The 20021-nt window shown below is 46.8% G+C and overlaps 1 protein-coding gene across 3 annotated transcripts in view; it reads left to right on the top strand.

Annotated features, from left to right (window-relative positions):
- Nucleotides 1–20021, top strand: part of MMP24 (matrix metallopeptidase 24) — a 175397-nt gene that overhangs the window by 147202 nt on the left and 8174 nt on the right. For all 3 annotated transcript variants that reach the window (XM_026656786.1, XM_026656787.1, XM_029912606.1), the window contains exons 6-7: nucleotides 7197–7411; nucleotides 10082–10220. In XM_026656786.1, coding sequence (XP_026512571.1) covers nucleotides 7197–7411; nucleotides 10082–10220 — 354 coding nt within the window. The remainder of the gene's footprint in view (nucleotides 1–7196; nucleotides 7412–10081; nucleotides 10221–20021) is intronic.

The following is a 20021-nucleotide window of genomic DNA, read 5'->3' on the forward strand; positions in this document are numbered from 1 at the left end:
GCAGTGTGCTGGGAGGGCTGCTGAGCCCGGAGCCCTGATTAGGGGGCGGAGCTTGGCTGATTAGGGGGCCTATAAAAGAGGCCTCCCAGCCGAGCAGCGGCACCAGGAGCCGGCAAACAGGGCTGCTAACAGGGGAGTTTAAGTGGGAGTTTACAGGGGGAGGTGGAAGGGGAGGTAGGAGGGCGCGGCGCGCGGTGTGCTGTGTTGTCCCAGGAGCAGCAGGCAGAGACCACAGCAGCCATGAGCCAAGCAGCGGGGGACACTATGCAGATGATTGCATGCAGCAGCTGTGGTATGTACATGGTCCTCGCTGGGGAGCCTGAACAAAGGTATGTGTGCATGAAATGCCGCCTAATAGACCTGCTAGAGGAAAAGATTAGAGGGCTCCAGATGCAGGTAGATACTATGGTAGAGTTTAGAAGGGGATTCGAGCAGCTAATGGAGCAGAAGCTGGGTGTGGCAGAAGGGGAATGCTCAGGGGTGCAGGTGGAAGCACAGGCTATGGTCTGTGAGGGGGGAAGGTCAGGGGCAGAGCAAGATCAGTGGAAGCATGTGACTGTGAGGAGCAGGCCAAGGAAAAGGAGGGCTAGTGAGGGGGGAATAGAACTCAGGAACAGGTTTGAGTGTTTGGATAACGAGGAAGAGAGGCAGCAGGTGGTAACTGATGGTGGGAGGCAGAGGAAGAAGAGAAGAGCGGCTAGTCCGATAGAGAGAGGGCAGGAGTGGATGGAGACAGCACCAATACCGGGCCCCAGTAGGATAGAGGATGGCAGTAGGGGGACTATAAGGGAAAATAGAGACACAAGAGGTACGACTACAGGGAACAGGGGATAGATTTGTACAGAGTACTGTCACCAGGCAAAGGCAGGTTTATGTGATTGGAGACTCCTTGCTGAGGAGGTTGGACAGGCCTGTGACCAGGGCAGACCCTGAAAACAGAAGGGTGTGCTGTCTGCCGGGCGCTAAGATAAGGGATGTGGACCTGCGGTTGAAAAGGATCCTAAAAGGAGCAGGTAAGAACCCTTTGATCATCCTTCACGTAGGAACGAACGACACGGCTAGGTTCTCGCTAGAGAGAATTAAGGGAGATTACGCCAGGCTGGGGAAGACACTTAAGGAAGTGGAGGCTCAGATTATCTTTAGTGGGATTCTGCCTGTTCCTAGAGAAGGACAGCAAAGAGCTGACAGAATTGTGAGGATAAATAGCTGGCTAAGGGAGTGGTGCTATAAGGAGGGCTTTGGGATGTATGGCCACTGGGAGGCTTTTGGGGACAGACAGCTGTTCTCGCGGGATGGACTTCACCTGAGTAGGGAAGGGAATAGACTTCTGGGAGGGAGGCTGGCTCATCTCATCAAAAGGGCTTTAAACTAGGAATTTGGGGGAGACGGTTGGGAGATGTTCAGTTAATCTCCACGCCAGATTCCAACACTGAAAAGGAGTGTGAGGAGATAAGCACAGACATAGGTAGGGGTAGGGAATTGGACATAAGAAAGAGGGGGAGGATGGACAGCATGGGGTCCGTTCCAAATTGCATAACTAATGGGAGAAAGGATAGACAGCATACGGTAAGATGTTTATACACCAATGCGAGAAGCCTAGGTAACAAAATGGAGGAATTGGAGCTCCTGGTCCAAGAAATGAAACCTGATATCGTAGGAATAACTGAAACGTGGTGGAATGGTAGTCATGACTGGAGTACAGGTATGGAAGGGTATGTGCTGTTTAGGAATGACCGGAAAAAAGGTAAAGGTGGGGGAGTGGCGTTATATGTCAATAATGAGCTAAAATGTAAAGAAATAATAAGTGATGGAATGGATAAGACGGAGTCTGTATGGGCAATAATTACACTGCATAAAAGAACTACTAGAGCCTCCCCCGAGATAGTGCTTGGGGTGTGCTATAGACCGCCGGGATCTAGCCTGGAGGCGGACAGAGAACTACTTAATGTTTTTAGGGAAGTAAAAACTGATAAGAACTGTGTCATCATGGGGGACTTTAACTTCCCAGATATAGATTGGGTAACAAATGCTAGTAACAATAACAGGGCTCAGATGTTCTTAGACATGCTAGCAGATGAATTCCTTCATCAAGTAGTAACTGAACCGACGAGGGGGGATGCCATTTTAGATTTAGTGCTGGTGAGTAGTGAGGACCTCATTGAAGAAATGGTGGTAGGGGACAACCTTGGCTCGAGTGACCATGAGCTAATTCGGTTTAAACTAAATGGAAGGATTAACAGAAATGATACTGTAACTAAGGTTTACAATTTCAAAAAGGCCAACTTTAATAAATTAAGGCAACTACTTAGGGAAGTGGATTGGGCTAACATACTTAGGGATCTAAAGGCAGATGACGCCTGGGATTATTTCAAGCAGAAGTTGCATGAGATGTCTGAGGCCTGTATCCCGAGAAAGGGAAAACAATTAGTGGGCAGGAGATTTAGACCTAGCTGGATGAGCGGGAGTCTCAAAGGGGCGATTAAGAAAAAACAGAAAGCGTACAGAGAATGGAAGAAGGGAGGGATCAGCAAGGAAACCTACCTTAGTGAGTTTAGAGCATGTAGGGATGCGGTGAGAAAGGCCAAAAGCCGTGTAGAGTTGGACCTGGCAAGGGGAATTAAATCCAATAGTAAGAGGTTTTATAGCCATATAAATAGGAAGAAAACAAAGAAAGAGGAAGTGGGACCGCTGAAGAATGTGGATGGAGTGGAAATTAAGAATAATCTAGGCATGGCACAATATCTAAATGAATATTTTGCTTCGGTTTTTAATAAGGCTAATGAAGGGTCTAGGAATAGAAGGAGTAGGACAGAGGGGAATAGAGGAGGGGGGATAGACATTACAGTATCAGAGGTGGAAGCCAAACTTGACCAGCTAAACAGGACTAAATCGGGCGGACCGGATGATCTTCATCCTAGAATATTGAAGGAACTGGCGCAAGAAATTGCGAGCCCCCTGGCGACAATTTTTAATGAATCTGTAAACTCGGGGGTGGTACCGTTGGACTGGAGAATAGCTAATGTGGTTCCTATTTTCAAGAAGGGGAAAAAAAGTGACCCGGGTAACTACAGGCCTGTTAGTTTAACTTCTGTAGTATGTAAGATCTTGGAAAAAATCTTGAAGGAGAAAGTAGTTAAGGACCTTGAGGTGAATGGCAATTGGGACAAATTACAACATGGGTTTACGAAAGGCAGGTCGTGCCAAACCAACCTGATCTCCTTCTTTGAGAAAGTAACAGACCTTCTAGATAAAGGAAATGCGGTGGATCTAATATACCTCGATTTTAGTAAAGCATTTGATACAGTTCCGCATGAGGAATTATTGGATAAATTGGATAAGATGGGGATCGATAGGAAAATCCAGAGATGGATAAGGAACTGGTTAAAGGGGAGACTGCAGCGGGTAGTACTGAAAGGTGAACTGTCAGATTGGAGGGAGGTCACCAGTGGGGTTCCTCAAGGTTCGGTTCTGGGTCCGATTTTATTTAATCTATTCATTACTGACCTCGGAACCAAATGTAGGAGTGGGCTGATAAAGTTTGCGGATGACACAAAGTTGGGAGGCATTGCCAACTCGGAGAAGGATCGGGATATTCTGCAGGGAGACTTGGATGACCTTGTAAATTGGAGTAATAGTAATAGGATGAGATTTAATAGTGAGAAGTGTAAGGTGATGCATTTAGGGATGACTAATAAGAATTTCAGTTATAAGCTAGGAACGCATAGGTTAGAAGTGACTGAGGAGGAGAAGGACCTCGGAGTCCTGGTTGATCGCAGGATGACTATGAGTCGGCAATGCGACGTGGCTGTGAAAAAAGCTAATGCGATCTTGGGATGCATAAGGCGAGGTATTTCTAGTAGGGACAGGGAGGTGCTGCTTCCGTTATACAAGGCGCTGGTGAGACCTCACTTGGAGTACTGTGTGCAGTTCTGGTCTCCTATGTTTAAAAGGGATGAACTGAAACTGGAACGGGTACAGAGAAGGGCAACTAGGATGATCCGGGGAATGGAAAACCTTTCCTATGAAAGGAGACTCGAGGAGCTTGGTTTGTTTAGCCTAACCAAAAGAAGGCTGAGGGGGGATATGATTGCTCTCTTTGATATATTTAAAGGGATAAATACCAGGGTGGGAGAGGAATTATTTCAGCTCAGTGCTAATGTGGACACGAGAACAAATGGATACAAACTGGCCATGGGGAAATTTAGGCTTGAAATTAGACGAAGGTTTCTAACCGTCAGAGGGGTGAAATTTTGGAACAGCCTTCCGTGGGAAACGGTGGGGACGAAAGACCTCTCTGGCTTCAAGATTAGGCTAGATAAGTTTATGGAGGGAATGGTTTGAGGGGATTACGTGATTCTAATCAATTAGGCAATAACGGCCATCGCTGGTAAAATGAGGGTCTGGCTAGAGAATCTTGCCTGTATGCTCGGGGTTCTGCTGATCGCCATATTTGGGGTCGGGAAGGAATTTTCCTCCAGGGTAGATTGGCAGTGGCCCTGGAGGTTTTTCGCCTTCCTCCGCAGCATAGGGCAGGGGTCGCAAGCTGGAAGATTCTCTGCGACTTGAAGTCTTTAGATCACGATCTGGAGACTTCAACAGCAGAGTTAAGGGAAAGTGGGGGGGTCAGCTTTTGTGGCCTGCATCATGCGGGGGGTCAGACTAGATGACCATATTGGTCCCTTCTGACCTTAAAGTCTGAGTCTATGAGTCTATGAACTGCAAAGAGGAGCTAGCCAGACACTCCAGCCAGTAGGAACAGAAGCAGCCAAAGCAGGGACCTTTTTAACCTCTGAACATTCCAGTCAAACCTGTAGAAAGTTCTGACTCTGCCCTGTGCTGATAAGTTGTTTGCTCCAATCCTCCCCGTCTCTCCTCAGTCTCTTCACCTCAGATTCACTCCACACCTGTCCTTACACTCTTCTGCCCCATCCCCCTCACCTCCCTTCTCTTTCCATTTAGCTGATCCCCTCCTAAGTAACTCCTCCCACGAAAAAAAATGTGGAAGTACTGTATTGTTGGTTGTCCACAGAAATGGCATAATTGAAGGAGAAAACAGACCTCTAGTGGAGAAGGCCTGCAAGGTCATGGGACTCCCCTCAGAGCTGTCAGCAGCAAGGGAGTAGGGGTGGGTGCTGGGAGTGAGTTAGGGCTGTGGGTTTGCTGAGAGGATTTATTGGTGGGGCAGGATGGGACACTAAGAATCCCTCAGTGCCAACTGGCAAAGAATTCCCTGTTTTGTAACAGGAACTCCTTTCAGGCCTGAATGTGACACTTTATACCTTGGGGGAACCCCCATATTCATCATTTGTTCACAAATCTAGTTCTTTTCTTTAAAACAGAACAAGACAAAATCACAAAATGGGACAGAAAAATATAGCAAAGACGGATGCAACTTCTGCCGCTGGTGCTCTCCTTCACTTCCAGCCTTTCTGCTGGGAAGTTACAGGCCTGGCTCATGGTTTTATTAGCCACTCCAAGATCTGACAAATGTTCACCAGCACCAGGGAGTTTAAAGCATTGCTTTTAGCTCCCTTTCTGGTCCTATGCTTACAGCAGTATTGCAAAGGGTGGAGTCAGCTTGGTGCCTAAGCCTATTGCTTATTAGACAGCTGCTCAAAAGATAAAGTCAGTACCTAGGAGAAATAAGGTGAGGGGAAAAAATGATACACAAGGGAGGAGATGAGAGCAGGAACCTCAGGCACATGCCTTAGGTGTTGTTCAGGAGTTAATCTGTGGAGGGGGTGATGCCATCTGATTCCCTCTCTATGGCCTGCTCAGGACGTCTTTCCAGATCAGGGCAACACAGACCCATTGGCATCATGGTGGATGCTGGGGTCCCTCCCAGGAGACAATCTGCTAGGGACAGTAGCAGCCATGATGACGAAGTTCACTCCCAGTCTGCCCGCCCCACTGGCTCTTTAAGTGACCCCCGCATAAGCACTGTCTAGCTGGGGGTGGCAGCCTCAGCCTATTAAAATTAACCAGGCAAAACACATTTGGGGGTTTCCAGCTATAAGCATTTCCAGAATCCATCCCACCTCAATGTCTAGGAGCTTTCAGCATACCAGTTTTTCCTCTCGCTTTTAACAACATTTCTATCTAACAGGCTCAGAAGGATGTTTATTGCCTTGTACAGTTTAGGGTACAGGTCTCCACACAGCAATGAGCTCATTGTATATCTTTACAGCATGTAATGTTTCTGCGGGTTTGTGCCGTCATTTGGTCAGATCACAGAAGTGCTCAAACTGGAAACCTTCTATGAAAGGCAGTGGCAGTGGCGTCACTTTTCTGACCAGTTCCCCAGACTGGTCGTTAAGGACGGTGTTGGGCGGGAGCTGCCATAATTTGAATTAGTCCTGATCATGTACGTCCATTAGCGATCCCAGGGTATTTTTCTGCAAGCAGGGGTGTTAAACCCAATAGCCTGGCTAAACTGAACTGGGGTAATTGGATTCTGCATCCCTTGCCATTTCCATTGGCTACTGTATTATTTTTCACCTCCTGACTTCAGCTGTTCTGTGGTGCCATTAAACAGCTATTGCCTCTCCCCCCAGCAGGAGTAGCAGTGGGTGTTGTTACTTCAGATTCCTTCTTGCTTATCTCCCATACTCCTTGCATCTGTGAACAGACATTTCAATACATTAACTCATGTTAAATTCTTATTGTTTCAGAATAGCTCTGACTTTTCTCCTGTACTCTTCCTGGAAGCACCAGTCCTACAGTTCAAGTTAGGTGAATGCTCCCCTCCTCCAGCTCTCCTGTGTCTGGCAACTGCTGCTTATGTCTGTGCAATGTGTAAGGGCAGGTCTACAGTGCCGCTTAAGTCGAAAAAGACACCCCCCCCGCCCAAGCGAACCAAGTTACAGCGACCTAAGCGCTGTCTGCACCGGCGCTGTGTCAGCAGGAGACACTCTCCCACCGACATAGCTTCCACCTCTTGCGGATGTGGAGTAATTCTGCTGCTGGGACAGTGCTCTCCCGTCGGCATAGAGCGTCTTCATCAGACACGCTACAGCGGCACAGCTGTGCCGATGCAGCGCTTCTAGCATAGACCTGCCCTAAGGAATGAGTGAGAGATTTCTGGTGAGTCCCTGGACAGGAATATTTGATCAATGTGTTGGCTTTCAAATGTCCTAGGACTAAAAACAGGCATTCCAACTGGTCACCTTTCTAATCAGTTTTCTTTTCTTTTTTAGGTCCACCTGCTGAGCCACTGGAGCCCACCAGACCTTTACCAACTCTTCCTGTGCGCAGGATTCATTCCCCTTCGGAAAGGAAACATGAAAGACAGCCAAGACCCCCCAGGCCACCTTTAGGTGATAGGCCATCAACTCCAGGCATGAAACCCAACATCTGTGATGGCAACTTTAACACTGTGGCTCTGTTTAGAGGAGAAATGTTTGTTTTCAAGGTACTAAATCTGTCTTATCAATGATGTTTTCTTTAAGCTTTATATCCTGGAAAAGAATAATACGTGTAAATAATTACACGTTATCAGCTATTTTACGGTATCACTTTGCTCTACTGAAAACAGTTCTATTATGTGTAACTGACATAATCAATGAGCATGAGAATTTTGAAAGGAAAGTTTTAGCAGATTCGAAAATACTTTACTAACACTTGGCATGGTGCCTAAGTAGAAGGGCATAAATGAAAGAGTGTTCTTTGTGATGTTCATAATCTTGCTTTGCCTTCAGAATTACCTGCATCCTTGACAAAAAATAAACCAGGTTCTGTTTAATGTTTTTAAAGCAAAAATATCAGATAGCAGACTCTTCTAAACAGCCATGCAACCTACAGTTGAGAAGCACCCTTCTTTCACTAATTCATTGTTCAATGGCATTCTTCCTACATAGCAGATGTAATCATAAAGCTATATTAACAAATCTGTATCTAGAATACATCAGCATTTTGATGATATCTTACTTTACTTCTACTTAGCTCTTTTCATCAGTAGAACTGAAAGTACTTTACAAAGGAGGTCAGTTTCATTATACCCCGTTTTATACGTGGGGAAACAGGCATAGAGAAGCTCCATGACTTGCCCAAGGTCAGCCGGCAGACCAGTGGCAGAGCCAGGAATACAACACAGATCTTCTGAGTCCCAGTCCAGTACTGTATTGACTAGACCACATTGCCTCCCTGAGCACATTACCTAGCACTGCTCTGAGAAGGCTGGAGGGACTGATAAAGCAGGGAAGGGGCCTCTCTAAAAACACTGCAATTTTTTGTCTAGAGTGGGTATATAACCTGCTGGTTTCTGTGGGCGTAAGCATATTCTGAGAACAGCGAACAGATCAGACCTGGCAGGGGAGACATGGGGGAGAATGCCTAGTTTGAGGATCCTGATGAGGCCTAGATGTGAGTCAGCCACCAAGAAGCTCAATAGTGTCAGTACTTAAGTGGGGAAATGCATGTCCACTGCTGCAAATTTAGGCACCATGGGGACTTTACCAGCAGGAATTCAGGGCTAGGCAGTGGTTTGGGGGATCTAAATTTTGGATATAGGTGCTTAAAATGGCAACTAGTAGCGTACTCTCCTTTGTGGATCTAGCTCTTAGAGTTGGGTTAGATCCTAAAGCTCAAATATCTGTTATGGAGGTGCCAGTCTCAGCGTCATTGTTAAGGTTGAGTTCCTTTTTATACTTAAAGAAAGGATTCAGCCTTTTTATTTATATGAAAAATATGGCAAGTCCTCTGGGAGAAGAGAATGAATTTTCTGAGAATGTACAAGTATTATACATCCATTAATTATTAGATGTTATTAGTTAAATTGGAGAAGATGGGATTAATATGAGAATTAAAAGGTGGATAAGGAACTGGTTAAAGGGGAGACTACAACGGGTCATGCTGAAAGGTGAACTGTCAGGCTGGAGGGAGGTCACTAATGGAATTCCTCAGGGATCAGTCTTGGGACCAATCTTATTTAACATTTTTAGTACTAACTGTGGCACAAACAGTGTGAGTGTGCATCTGAAGAAGTGAGGTTCTTACCCACGAAAGCTTATGCTCCCAATACTTCTGTTAGTCTTAAAGGTGCCACAGGACCCTCTGTTGCTTTTTAATAAAATTTGTGGATGTCATAAAGTTGGGAGGTATTGCCAGTATGGAGGAGGATCAGAATATCATACAAGAAGATCAGGAGGACCTTGAAAACTGGAGTAATAGAAATGGTATGGTTTCAGAGTGGTAGCCGTGTTAGTCTGTATCAGCAAAAACAACGAGGAGTCCTTGTGGCACCTTAGAGACTAACAAATTTATTTGGGCATAAGCTTTCGTGGGCTAAAACCCACTTCATGAGATGGGTGGAAAATACAGTAGGCAGGTATAAATATACAGCATATGAAAAGATGGGAGTTGCCTTACCAAGTGGGGGGTCAGTGCTAAGGAGCCAATTCAGTTAAGGTGGAAGTGGGCTATTCTCAACAGTTGACAAGAAGGGAGGAAAAATCACTTTTGTAGTGCTAACGAGTTCAGTGTAATCAAGGTGACCCATTTCAAACAGTTGACAAGAAGGTGTGAGTATCAGCAGAGGGAAAATTAGTTTTTGTAGTGACCCATCCACTCCCAGTCTTTATTCAGGCCTGACATCAAATTAGGTCACTACAAAAATTAATTTTCCCCCTGCTGATACTCACACCTTCTTGTCAGCTGTTTGAAATGGGCCACCTTGATTACACTGAACTCGTTAGCACTACAAAAGTGATTTTTCCTCCCTTCTTGTCAACTGTTGAGAATAGCCCACTTCCACCCAATGAACCACCCAAATTAGGAGAACACATTCCCCCCAAGACATTTGTAACCACCTGTAGTAACACATCATAAAGTAACACACACACACACACATTAAAGGATAGTAATGATTAGTACCAGTCCCTAACCTGTTATAATGCTAAGAGAAAGCATCTTCCTATAAACTTAGCCAAATCTGGTTGGAATGCAGTCATTGCTCAAGATCAGTGCGACTACACAGAGCTCAAGTTCGTCATTATGGCATCTGGGGGCATTTCATGCTCTAATTAGTGGTTGAATGCAGGGTATAAAAGTTCAGACACTCCAAGAGCCCTTTTTCTGTTCCTAGGATCGTTGGTTTTGGCGTCTGCGCAACAACCGAGTGCAGGAGGGGTATCCCATGCAGATTGAACAGTTCTGGAAAGGCCTTCCTGCAAAGATTGATGCTGCCTATGAGAGATCTGATGGGAAATTCGTTTTCTTTAAAGGTAGAGTATGTTTACAATACAATTTTGCATCACTGTTCTAATCACTCTTTCCGCGGCGAGCTTTGAGAAATGGGATTTTTGCTTGTCTGTTGTAGCATTGTATTGGTTGGAACTGTATCTCATGTTGGAACCATTTGTGGAAATCCACAAAGAAAGGTAACTGAACTCCTCACAAATCCTCACTTCTGATTACTCAGAGCCAGATGTTAAAAGGTATTTGGGCGCTTAAAGATGCAGCTAGGTGTCTAGTAGGATTTTCACAAGCACTGTGGCCTAGATCCATAAAGGCACTTGGGGCCCTTACTGCCGCTGTAGGCACCAGGTCCTCAAAACCCTGCTCAGCTGCGGCCTAACCCTGTCGGTGTCTAAATCCTCAGAGGTGCCTAAGTCTCTGCTAGTGGGAATATGCAAAATTACCTAAGTCCTGATGCTCCTGAGTTGCTTGGTGCCCTAGCTTATGCCTAAGCCCTAGTGGGATTCTCAAAATAGGCATTCCCCTAGCTGCCTTTTGTACAGAGCATGATCCAGTAGGCAGAAGTCGTAGGGGGCTAGTGGAGAGGTGGGTGTGTTCAGTATCCCCCAAACCCCAGTGGCTACAGCATTCCCATGGGAGGTGGGAGACCCGGGTTTGTATCCCCACTCTACCTGAGTTGGAACAGGGATTTGAACCCACAGCTCTTACATGAAAGGCTAGTGCATCCATTGGGGGGCTTCTCTCAATCTCTTGTTGAAGCCGTCGCACTTTGTATAAAGATTTATTGGCATGGGGACTTGAACCCACTGTCACGTGACCCTCCCACAGGTATGTGAGTGCTCTGAGCGCGAGGCTATGGAGTCAGTCTCTCACTTGCCCAGTGAATATTTCATTAGTTATATAAAGTGGAACAGCTTCAACAGGACTGCTTGAGAGAGACCCCCGCAAGACACTCTACGCTGAGGGGTAGAGCACCTGGCCTTAAATGTGGGAGCCCGAGGTTCAAATCAGGCAGAGCAGCAGTTTGGACCTGGGACTCCCACATTCTGGGAGTGTGCTCTAGTTATTGGCTATAAGGGTGTGGGGTTGTCTGTCTCTCACAGCTGCTAGGACACAGGCTACCTAAATGGCTGACCTGGCTTAAGATGGCTGAGAATCCTGACCAGAGAGAGGTGCCTAACTACCTTTGAGGGTATCATGGCTTCACAGGGTCTGGTCTATGCCCCAGCCTGTAGCCAGTCCCTTGGGAGTGACCCCTTTGGTGTGCTGGTCCACACAGTTCCACAGGCCAGGCCCGTGGCCTCCAAAATTGGGCCTTCAGGTGCCAGAAATCTCTGTGGCCTCCTGCAGTGAGTCCAGCCAAGCCAGACACTGTGGGAGGCTTGTTCTTACCCTTTGCAACCCCAGGCAGCCTTGTCAAACAAGATAACAATTGTTAGTGTCCTGGCCTACAGAATCTGAAAGTCATTAGGTTACCACAGAGAAGCAAAGGTTAAGACAGAGATCAGACTGGCCAACACCAGGGCCCTTGGGCCGTGCTACCATAGGAACCAATTTTCCTTCCTCTCTCTGGGCTTTTCTATACTTAAAACACCACAGCAGCATAGCTGCACCGCTGCAGCACTTCACTTTTGGCACTACTTACACCGAAGGGAGGGGGTCTCCTGTCAGCGTAGACAATCCACCTCCCCAAGAGCCAATAGTTAGGAATTCTTCCATCGACCTTAGCACTGGCCACACAGGGACTTAGGCTGGCTTAACTCTGCTGCTCAGAGGTGTGGATTTTTCACACCCCTGACCGACATGTTCCAGTGTAGACCAAAGGTCTGACTCTGTCCCTCCCTTTGTCTGTCAGTCCCAGGAGCAAGCCCTTGTGTCTGTGTCTGTGTGAGCTCACAGAGCCTGACACCTTTCCCCTTTGTTCTTCAGCTAGGGGGCCTTTGCTCTGCTTCCTGGCAGAGAAGTGGGGGGAAATCTCCTCCTCTTGGCTGTTGGTCACTAGGTGTGAATGCCCTGGCCATTAAGTCTCCATTGTCTTGGCGGGATCCTCCATTCACATGCATAGAGTCTGTTCAGTTTGTTAATGACTCAGGCGGTTAGGAGTCAAACATTCGGTCCCTTCCCTTTATGGTCAGTACACTGAAGTGCAAAGCCTAGAGGAAAACCGAGGTACACGCAGGAATCATAAAAATACCATCAAAATTCCCACATTGGTCACAGATGGGCAGGGCTTAGGCCTCGCCCCTCTCTACAGCATGTCCCACCGCTCAGCATGCTGGCTTCTGTGAATCTCTTTCTTAGGCCCCTAACTTCCCCATACAATGCCTGTGGTCCGGGGTGCCTAGGACTTAGTCCTCTTTGTGGATCTAACCCCATGGCGCTAACTCCCACTGAAGTCATAAAATCAATGGAATTGGGCAATTAAGCACTTTTTAAAATCCAAGGAGGCACCTATCTGTATCTTTAGGCAACTACCTCCCTTTAAAAATCTGGCCTTACCCACTTCACTCCTGATCTCAGGGAAATGAGGGGAGGATTTGGCAAAGAGGTGACCATCTCTAGATGGAAAGTGATTGCTGAATAGAATTCATTGTAAAACCAAACATACAGCAGTGCCACCAGTACAGTAGACAGGCTTCACCATGTTTTATGCCTGTGTAGTCTGGCGTGGATCTCGTCGTAAATGGCAAATAAAGTGATTCTGGACGGCATGCAGCAGGGACAGGTGGGAGCCACATAATTGATGATTGTACAGAGTCCGAGGAACATGAGATTGGCAAGTCTATTCAATCACATCTTGCTCACTGCAATATTCCATTATAAATGTAATTTTGACACATCCTTACAAGCTCTTTTTAGCCTGAAGATAGAGGAGAATGTCTTTGAATTCTTGAGGCAAACCTGACTATCCACTTATAAATTATTGGACTTCGAAAAAGACTCGTGTTTCTCACTTGTCAAAAATTGTTCCCACAATCCCTTTTTCATTCAAAAGTCAAAAACAGATTTTTTTCTATAAAACTCAAGTTTTACCAACTGGGCCTTAGTGAGAATTTTAACATATGGACCCCTCTTGTGAATAATGGCTTATAGCTTTTAAAGTTACTCAGAGTCATATTCCTTACTGTTTTGAGTGCCAGCAGGTGCCCTGCAGAGATTACAGTGACTCTAAGAAACCTTAAATCTACTTTAAATTCTACCTAATCTAAGTCTTCACTTAAAAAAAAAAATCACCAGCAATTTTTCTCATGAAGATTCTCCACAATGTAAACCAATGACTAGGATTGTTTGTCAGTACAGTCGGTCAAACTGTTTATAGTGAATCATTTATCCAACCCATTTATTCCCACAAATGTTCTGTGAACAAACAGAATTTTTAGGACTCTCTATTTGTAAATGTTTGTCAAATCATATGTGTGTATTAATCACAGTTTATGGACTGTCCATTAATGGAGCCACTACACTTATTTGTTATCCCTATATATTACATATGATTGGTCACCCAAGTCACATGGTATTGTTTCTGTTTCCTAACTGGATGACTGAGGCTTTGTAAAGGAGAGTTTATAAAGGAATCTTTGGTTCTCAACAGGAAAGGAAGGGGAGGGAGCAGGAGATGAATAGACCTAAGGAATTCTAGGACATTTAATTTTTTCCTGTCCCATTCTGCACAACCAAGAGCTTATATTTGGCTCCTTATGTGGACCCCAGATGTAAAAATAATTGGCTTCCTTCCTAACTGGGGGAAACAAGAAAGAAATCTTGCGGCCTTTTCTATAGCACTCATTGCTGTCGTATCTGAGCCTGACAAATATTAATGCGTTATCTTTGCAGCAACCCTATTATATAGGGAGGGCTTCACAGACCGGGAACTGAGGCACTGGGAGATTATGGCCAAAATTTTCAAGAGTCTCCAGTAATTTTAGATGCTCCAGTTATATAATGAGTGAGCAAGCAAGAGAATGATTCTACAGCCTGATGGTTAGAGCACTCCCCAAGAAGTGGGAGACTCACGGTCCAGCCCTCCTGCTCTAAGGTATCTTTATTTAACCCAAAGTGGAACAGCTTCAAGAAGAGAGACTGAGGATAGTGCACATCAGAATATCTCACAGCCCAGTGGTTAGGGCCTGCATCTCAGAGGTAACAGCTGCCTGTTCAAATCCCTTCTCCCCCTCAGATAGAGGGGAAACTTGAACTGAGCGTCTCCCACCTCCTGGGGGAGTTCTCTACCCACTGGCTAAAAGTTACCAGGGAGCTCCTTTCCCACCCTCTGCTCTGAGGCTGGCCCCACAGGTGAGTTAGGTGGAGGAACATCTAGCTTCCCCCACTCTGTGCATCACACTGGAGCTTAGGCCTCCGGGTGCCTAGAGGGAGCCAGCAGTGTGCATATCCAGAGCCAGGAACATAGGTGCCTAGGAGACCTTTACAATAGAAATGTAGGTGCTGAGTGATTTTAGGTGCCTGCTGACTTGGGCAGCGGCAGCTGAGTGGGGATTTTGTAAATACCACTGGAGCCTAAATTTGGGATTGTAGAGGTCTAACGTGGCAGTTAGGTGCCAAAGTCCCTTTGTGAATCTAGCCCTAGCCCTAGCTAACTGACTAGGGTGACCAGACAGCAAATGTGAAAAATTGGGACAGGGAGCGGGGGGGTAATAGGAGCCTATATAAGAAAAAGACCCAAAAATCTGGACTGTCCCTATAAAATCGGGACATCTAGTCACCTTATAACTGACCCCACCGCACATGTGGGGAGGTAGGGCAGGACTTTTTTATGCCATTTTCCCACCCTACCTCACAGGGGTGTTTTGAATATAAATTCATTCATGTTTGTTAGGACTAACACAGAAACAAAGTGACATGCCCAAGGCCATGGAATCTGGCAAAGCTACAGTTCAAATTCAGGGCCTGCAGCCTTCCAGCCCTGAGCTCATCCCTTCCTGCTAGTTGGGCTGAGCCTTCACAGCTCCCATTAACTGCAGCTGCTGTGAACGCTCAGCACTTCAACAACATGTTCAAGTCCTTCTTGTGGGGTCCCGGTACCGAGCCCAGAATCTCCTGACGCAGATTACAGGTCCCCGTCAAAACAGGGGGGTCGATTTCCCAACTTGTGGGGAGGGATAGCTCAGTGGTTTGAGCATTGGCCTGCTAAACCCAGGGTTGTGAGCTCAATCCTTGAGGGGGCCACTTAGGGATCTGGGGCAAAATCAGTACTTGGTCTTGCTAGTGAAGGCAGAGGGCTGGACTTGATGACCTTTCAAGGTCCCTTCCAGTTCTAGGAGATAGGTATATCTCCATATATTATTTATTATAACTTTACAATTCTTAGCCAAGCAGCACAGTGGCGCCTCCCTCGTGCCGTACAGCCCCAGATTGGCTCCAGCCGGAAGCAGAATCGGTTGGTCCTTTGCTCCTTTCGAAGCAGGGGCAGCTCTGGCTTTTTTGCCGCCCTAGGCTTTTTTGCCGCCCTAGGCAAAAAAGCCAGCGGCCGCCGCCCACACCCCCATTGCAGCAGGGGCTCTCCGCTCTCCCCCCGGCGGCCAGAGCGCCAGGGGGAGTACGGAGAGCCCCCGGTGGCCAGAGCGCCGGGAGGAGGGCGGAGAGCCCGGCCGGGGCTCTCTGCTCTCCCCTGCGGCCAGAGCGCCGGGAGGAGGGCGGAGAGCCCGGCCGGGGCTCTCCGCTGTCCCCGGTGGCCAGAGCGCCGGGGGGAGGGCGGCAAGCCCGGCCGGGGCTCTCCGCTCTCCCCGGCGGCCAGAGAGCCCCCGGCGGCCAGAGCGCCGGGAGCAGGGCGGAGAGTCCGGCCGGGGCCCCGCTCTCCCCGACCGGCCGGAGCACCGGGGGAAGGCGGCGAGCCCGCTGCGGCTCCGCTCTCCCTGGAGGCCGGAGCGCCACGGGGTGGGCGGCGAGCCCAGTCGCGGCCCCGCTTTCGGGCCAGAGCGCCCCGCCGTGCCGCCCCCCTCCAGGCGCCGCCCCAAGCACATGCTTGGTGGGCTGGTGCCTGGAGCCGGCCCTGTTTCGAAGGCACTCGGATAACTGCCGATTCCCTACAGAACTATCACCAACTGCTGGGGCAGCCAGGAATACTTGGCGTATGATGTCTATTAAATTTAAAAATCGCCGCCTTCTATGTACCCAGGTCTCTAGCTGGGGTAACTTGAAACTCTGAATAGCAGGCAACCTCGTCAGCTGGCCGGATTGGCTTAGGAAAGGGATTCTGACCATCAGCCAGTTTATTGACTTCCCCCCTTTTACAACACTAAATGGAAGGTTCAAGGTGGAGACTCAGGAGGAGTGGCAATACATCCAATTTAAACATGCCCTCTCCTGTCTGCTTGGCCCCGATGCCCACGCTACCCCGGCCCATCTGCACTGTTTCCATCTCTCCAAATATGACCCTGATTGCCAAGACGGATGGCAACACTATGTGCACACCTGGCCAGCGAATCTGAACTAAACACATATCCCCTAAAAATCTAATGGGAGGAGGAACTAGGCCAGTTATTCTTTGCTAACTAATGGAAACAAATTTTAGCCAGGTTTGTTCCTTACACTTCCATTTAAGATCACACCAGCAGAAAATGACATGGAGGATGTATTAGACCCCGATCTGACTCTTCAAACAGCTGCTGCTGAGTCAGACTAATGTTGGCACTGTGATTCAGCGGGTGCTGACGTAACCCATATGCTCTGGGAATGCTCCTCTGCCTGTAGGATTTGGACAGAACTGAATTGCAGTGTTAATTTTTCCTATCAAATACAATTGTTACAAGCTAAGCATGCAATTTTAAACCTAGTGACTATTAGTTGGGAGGTGAGTGTGAAAGAGACAGGTGTGTGTGTGTGTGTGTGTGTGTGTGTGTGAGACAGAGAGAGTGTGTGTGAGTGAGAGAGACCATGTGTATGAGAGACAGAGTATATGTGTGTGTGTGTGTGAGAGAGAGACACATCATGTGTGTGAGACAGAGAGAGACAGAGACAGTGTGTGTGTGTGAGAGAGAGTGTGTGTGTTGGAGGTGCGGCAATCAGCAGTCTGAAGGTTCGTTCAGACAACAGCAGCCGCCAGCAGCTCCTCCGTCTCCCTCCTGACCCCTGGCCCCCACCCCAGCCCAGCAGAGATAGGGTACATGGGCGGGGAGGCAGGGGGAGGGGGACACCCTGACATCAGCGCCCCCTTCCTCCCCTCCCCCGGGTCTGCCCAGCAAACAGGAGGCTCCTGGGAGCAGCTAGCCAGGTGTGGCTCCAAGGCAGGTGCAACGCAGTTGCAGATGGCAGCAAAGCAGCGGGGGAGGGGCACGCCTGCTCCGGAGGCGCCCCGTTTATAACGGCGCCCCAGGCTTTCGCCCCATTTGCCCGTGCCTAAGGCCAGCCCTGGAATTCAGGATGAAAAGGATCCTGGGAAGGGCATTCATTGTAATTATGTTTGTTTTTCCCCAAAGGCTGAGAGGCAGTGTCTGCCATCTATTGAAATTGCTGCTAACTGCATGAGTAATGGGGCAGGTTACCCTTGACTAAGTTTTTATTTCCTTAGGGAACAGGATGCCAAGATATCGGAGGTTTGTCTGTTGCCATCTAAATGTCCCTATAGGAGAGTCGGTTCCAGCTAGATCCAATGAGATCTTCATTGCTTCCGACTTATCCCAATTTATCTTATTGCCAGAGAATTTACCCAAATTATCTATTGCTTGTAGGATATTTGGAGTTGATTGATCAGGATTTTTAATAAATAGGAGGATGTGGTCTGCATATAGAAGGATTTTTGTCTCCTGACTGCCTGATTTGATCCCTTGAATGGTGTTCCCTAATTAGTATGGCAAGCAGTTCTAATGTTAGATTGAACAGGATGAGGAGAGGGAGCATGCCTGTCTAGTTCCCTGAAGCAGATCAAAGTGGGGGGGACATTGTGCTATTTGTAAGGATATGTGAGTTGGGATTGGAATATAGCGGCTTCATCCATGAAATAAAGGATTTCCCCAACCCAAATTTATCCAGGATACAAACCAAATATCACCAGTTCACTCTGTCAAAGGCTTTCTCTAATGGTGTGAAATGATTTTATGGGAATGTCTAGACGGTTGATGGAATGCCACAACATTAATCAATTGACATGTGTCATCTGAACTATGCCTTTTTTTCATAAATCCCACCTGCTTGGGGTGAACCATCCCTCTCTACTTTTTCAAGCCACTTCGCCAATATTTTTGAAAGTATGTTTATATCAGCATTGTTTAAAGAGATGGGTCTATGGCTGTTACACTTTGGCACATCCTTACCTAGTTTAAGTAGTACAGTAATTAGGGCTTCTCTCATAGTAGGAGATCAGGTACCTTTTTTTAAGGCATCTGTGTAAAATGTAGGGGCCAGAATTTTTCTGAAACTTTGTTAGAATTCTGTTGATAGGCCATTGGGGCCGGGAGTCTTGCCCGGACTCATGTCCTCCATTGCCTTGATCGTTACAAGGGAGAGGCCAGCCTGGCCTGCGGCTCTTCTGAGATTTGTGGGAGTTTAAGAGGTTTAACAGAAGTATTCAGTTCTTCTGGGTCAGGTGGTGAATCATTATTGTAAAGAGCCTGTAGAATTTCAAAAATTTGTCACTGATTTCTTTTTGCTTACTAATAACCTACCCTTGTTCTGACTTGTGTGATACCATTCAGGACCTTTGACCTCTCACTTTTAATCTGTATGTGAGAATCTTGCCCACTCTCTCCCCCAACTCCCAGTATGTTTGATTCTAAAAAGAGCAAATTCAGCTTGTGCTGAAGTCAATCTGTTGATTTCATACCGAAGATTGATTAATTTTTAAAGATTTCCTTGAGAGGGGTAGTTTGCACATTCTAAATCCATTGTTTGGTTAATTTCCGGAGCTGAGCCTGGCTAACCCCTCTTTCCTGAGTAGAAAATCATCCTGCCCCTAATAAAAGCTGTTAGTGCCTCCCATAAAGTCGAATGGGGTATCTCTGGTGTGTCGTTCATTGCAAAGAAAAACAAATTTCTGCTGTGATATAGTCTGAAAAATATTATCTTTCAAAAGAGAGGAGTTCAGTCTCCATCTCTTACAAATCCAGTTTGTGTCAGGAGGGGAAAACTGTAGTATCACTGGTGCATGATCAGAGATCCTGATAGATTTGCTTTCGTTATTAAGTATGGAGTCCGTAGAAATCAGGAAGAAATCTATTTGTGAATATGTGGAAAGTGTGGAGGAAAAAAAGTAAAACCCTTCATTGTAGGACTCTGCAACCGCCATACATCTTTTAACCCCAAGTCATCTTCTATATAGTCTTTCTAATGGTTCTAGCATGTTATTGTGTACACTGGGGCCAGCCTGACTTGTCTAAAAAAGGATCCAACACCTCATTAAAATCTCCTACTGTGATGATTGATTCTAGTGGGATAGTAATTAATTTGGGGGGAAAAAACCTTGGCTCATCTTTATTAGGTCCATATATATAAATTAGGGTATATAGAGAGTCAGAGATCTTAGGTTTCACCAGCAAAAATCTACCTTCCTCATCTTTATTTACATCTAGAACTTATAAATTCAGTCTTTTTCAAAACAATATTCCTACACCTTTGGTTGCTAAACACCCTTCCCCCATCCAGCCCATTCTAAATTTCTCTGCCTCCAAGTTATGAAGGTGGGTTTCCTGTAGGAAGATAATATCTGCTTTCAGTGTTTCTAGATGAGTGATTATTCTTTTTCTTTTTATCGGGTGATTCATCACCTTGATGTTCCTGGAAACACAATTTATAATATTAGGCATCAGGAGTGCTTACGTCAAATATTTCTTTATCAGGTACCTGCATAGTGTCATTGCTTGGGCCACAGTTACTTA

This window comes from Terrapene carolina, unplaced genomic scaffold (assembly GCF_002925995.2).
Source record: "Terrapene carolina triunguis isolate 2854851 unplaced genomic scaffold, T_m_triunguis-2.0 Scaffold233, whole genome shotgun sequence".
NCBI classification, from domain to species: Eukaryota; Metazoa; Chordata; order Testudines; family Emydidae; genus Terrapene; species Terrapene triunguis.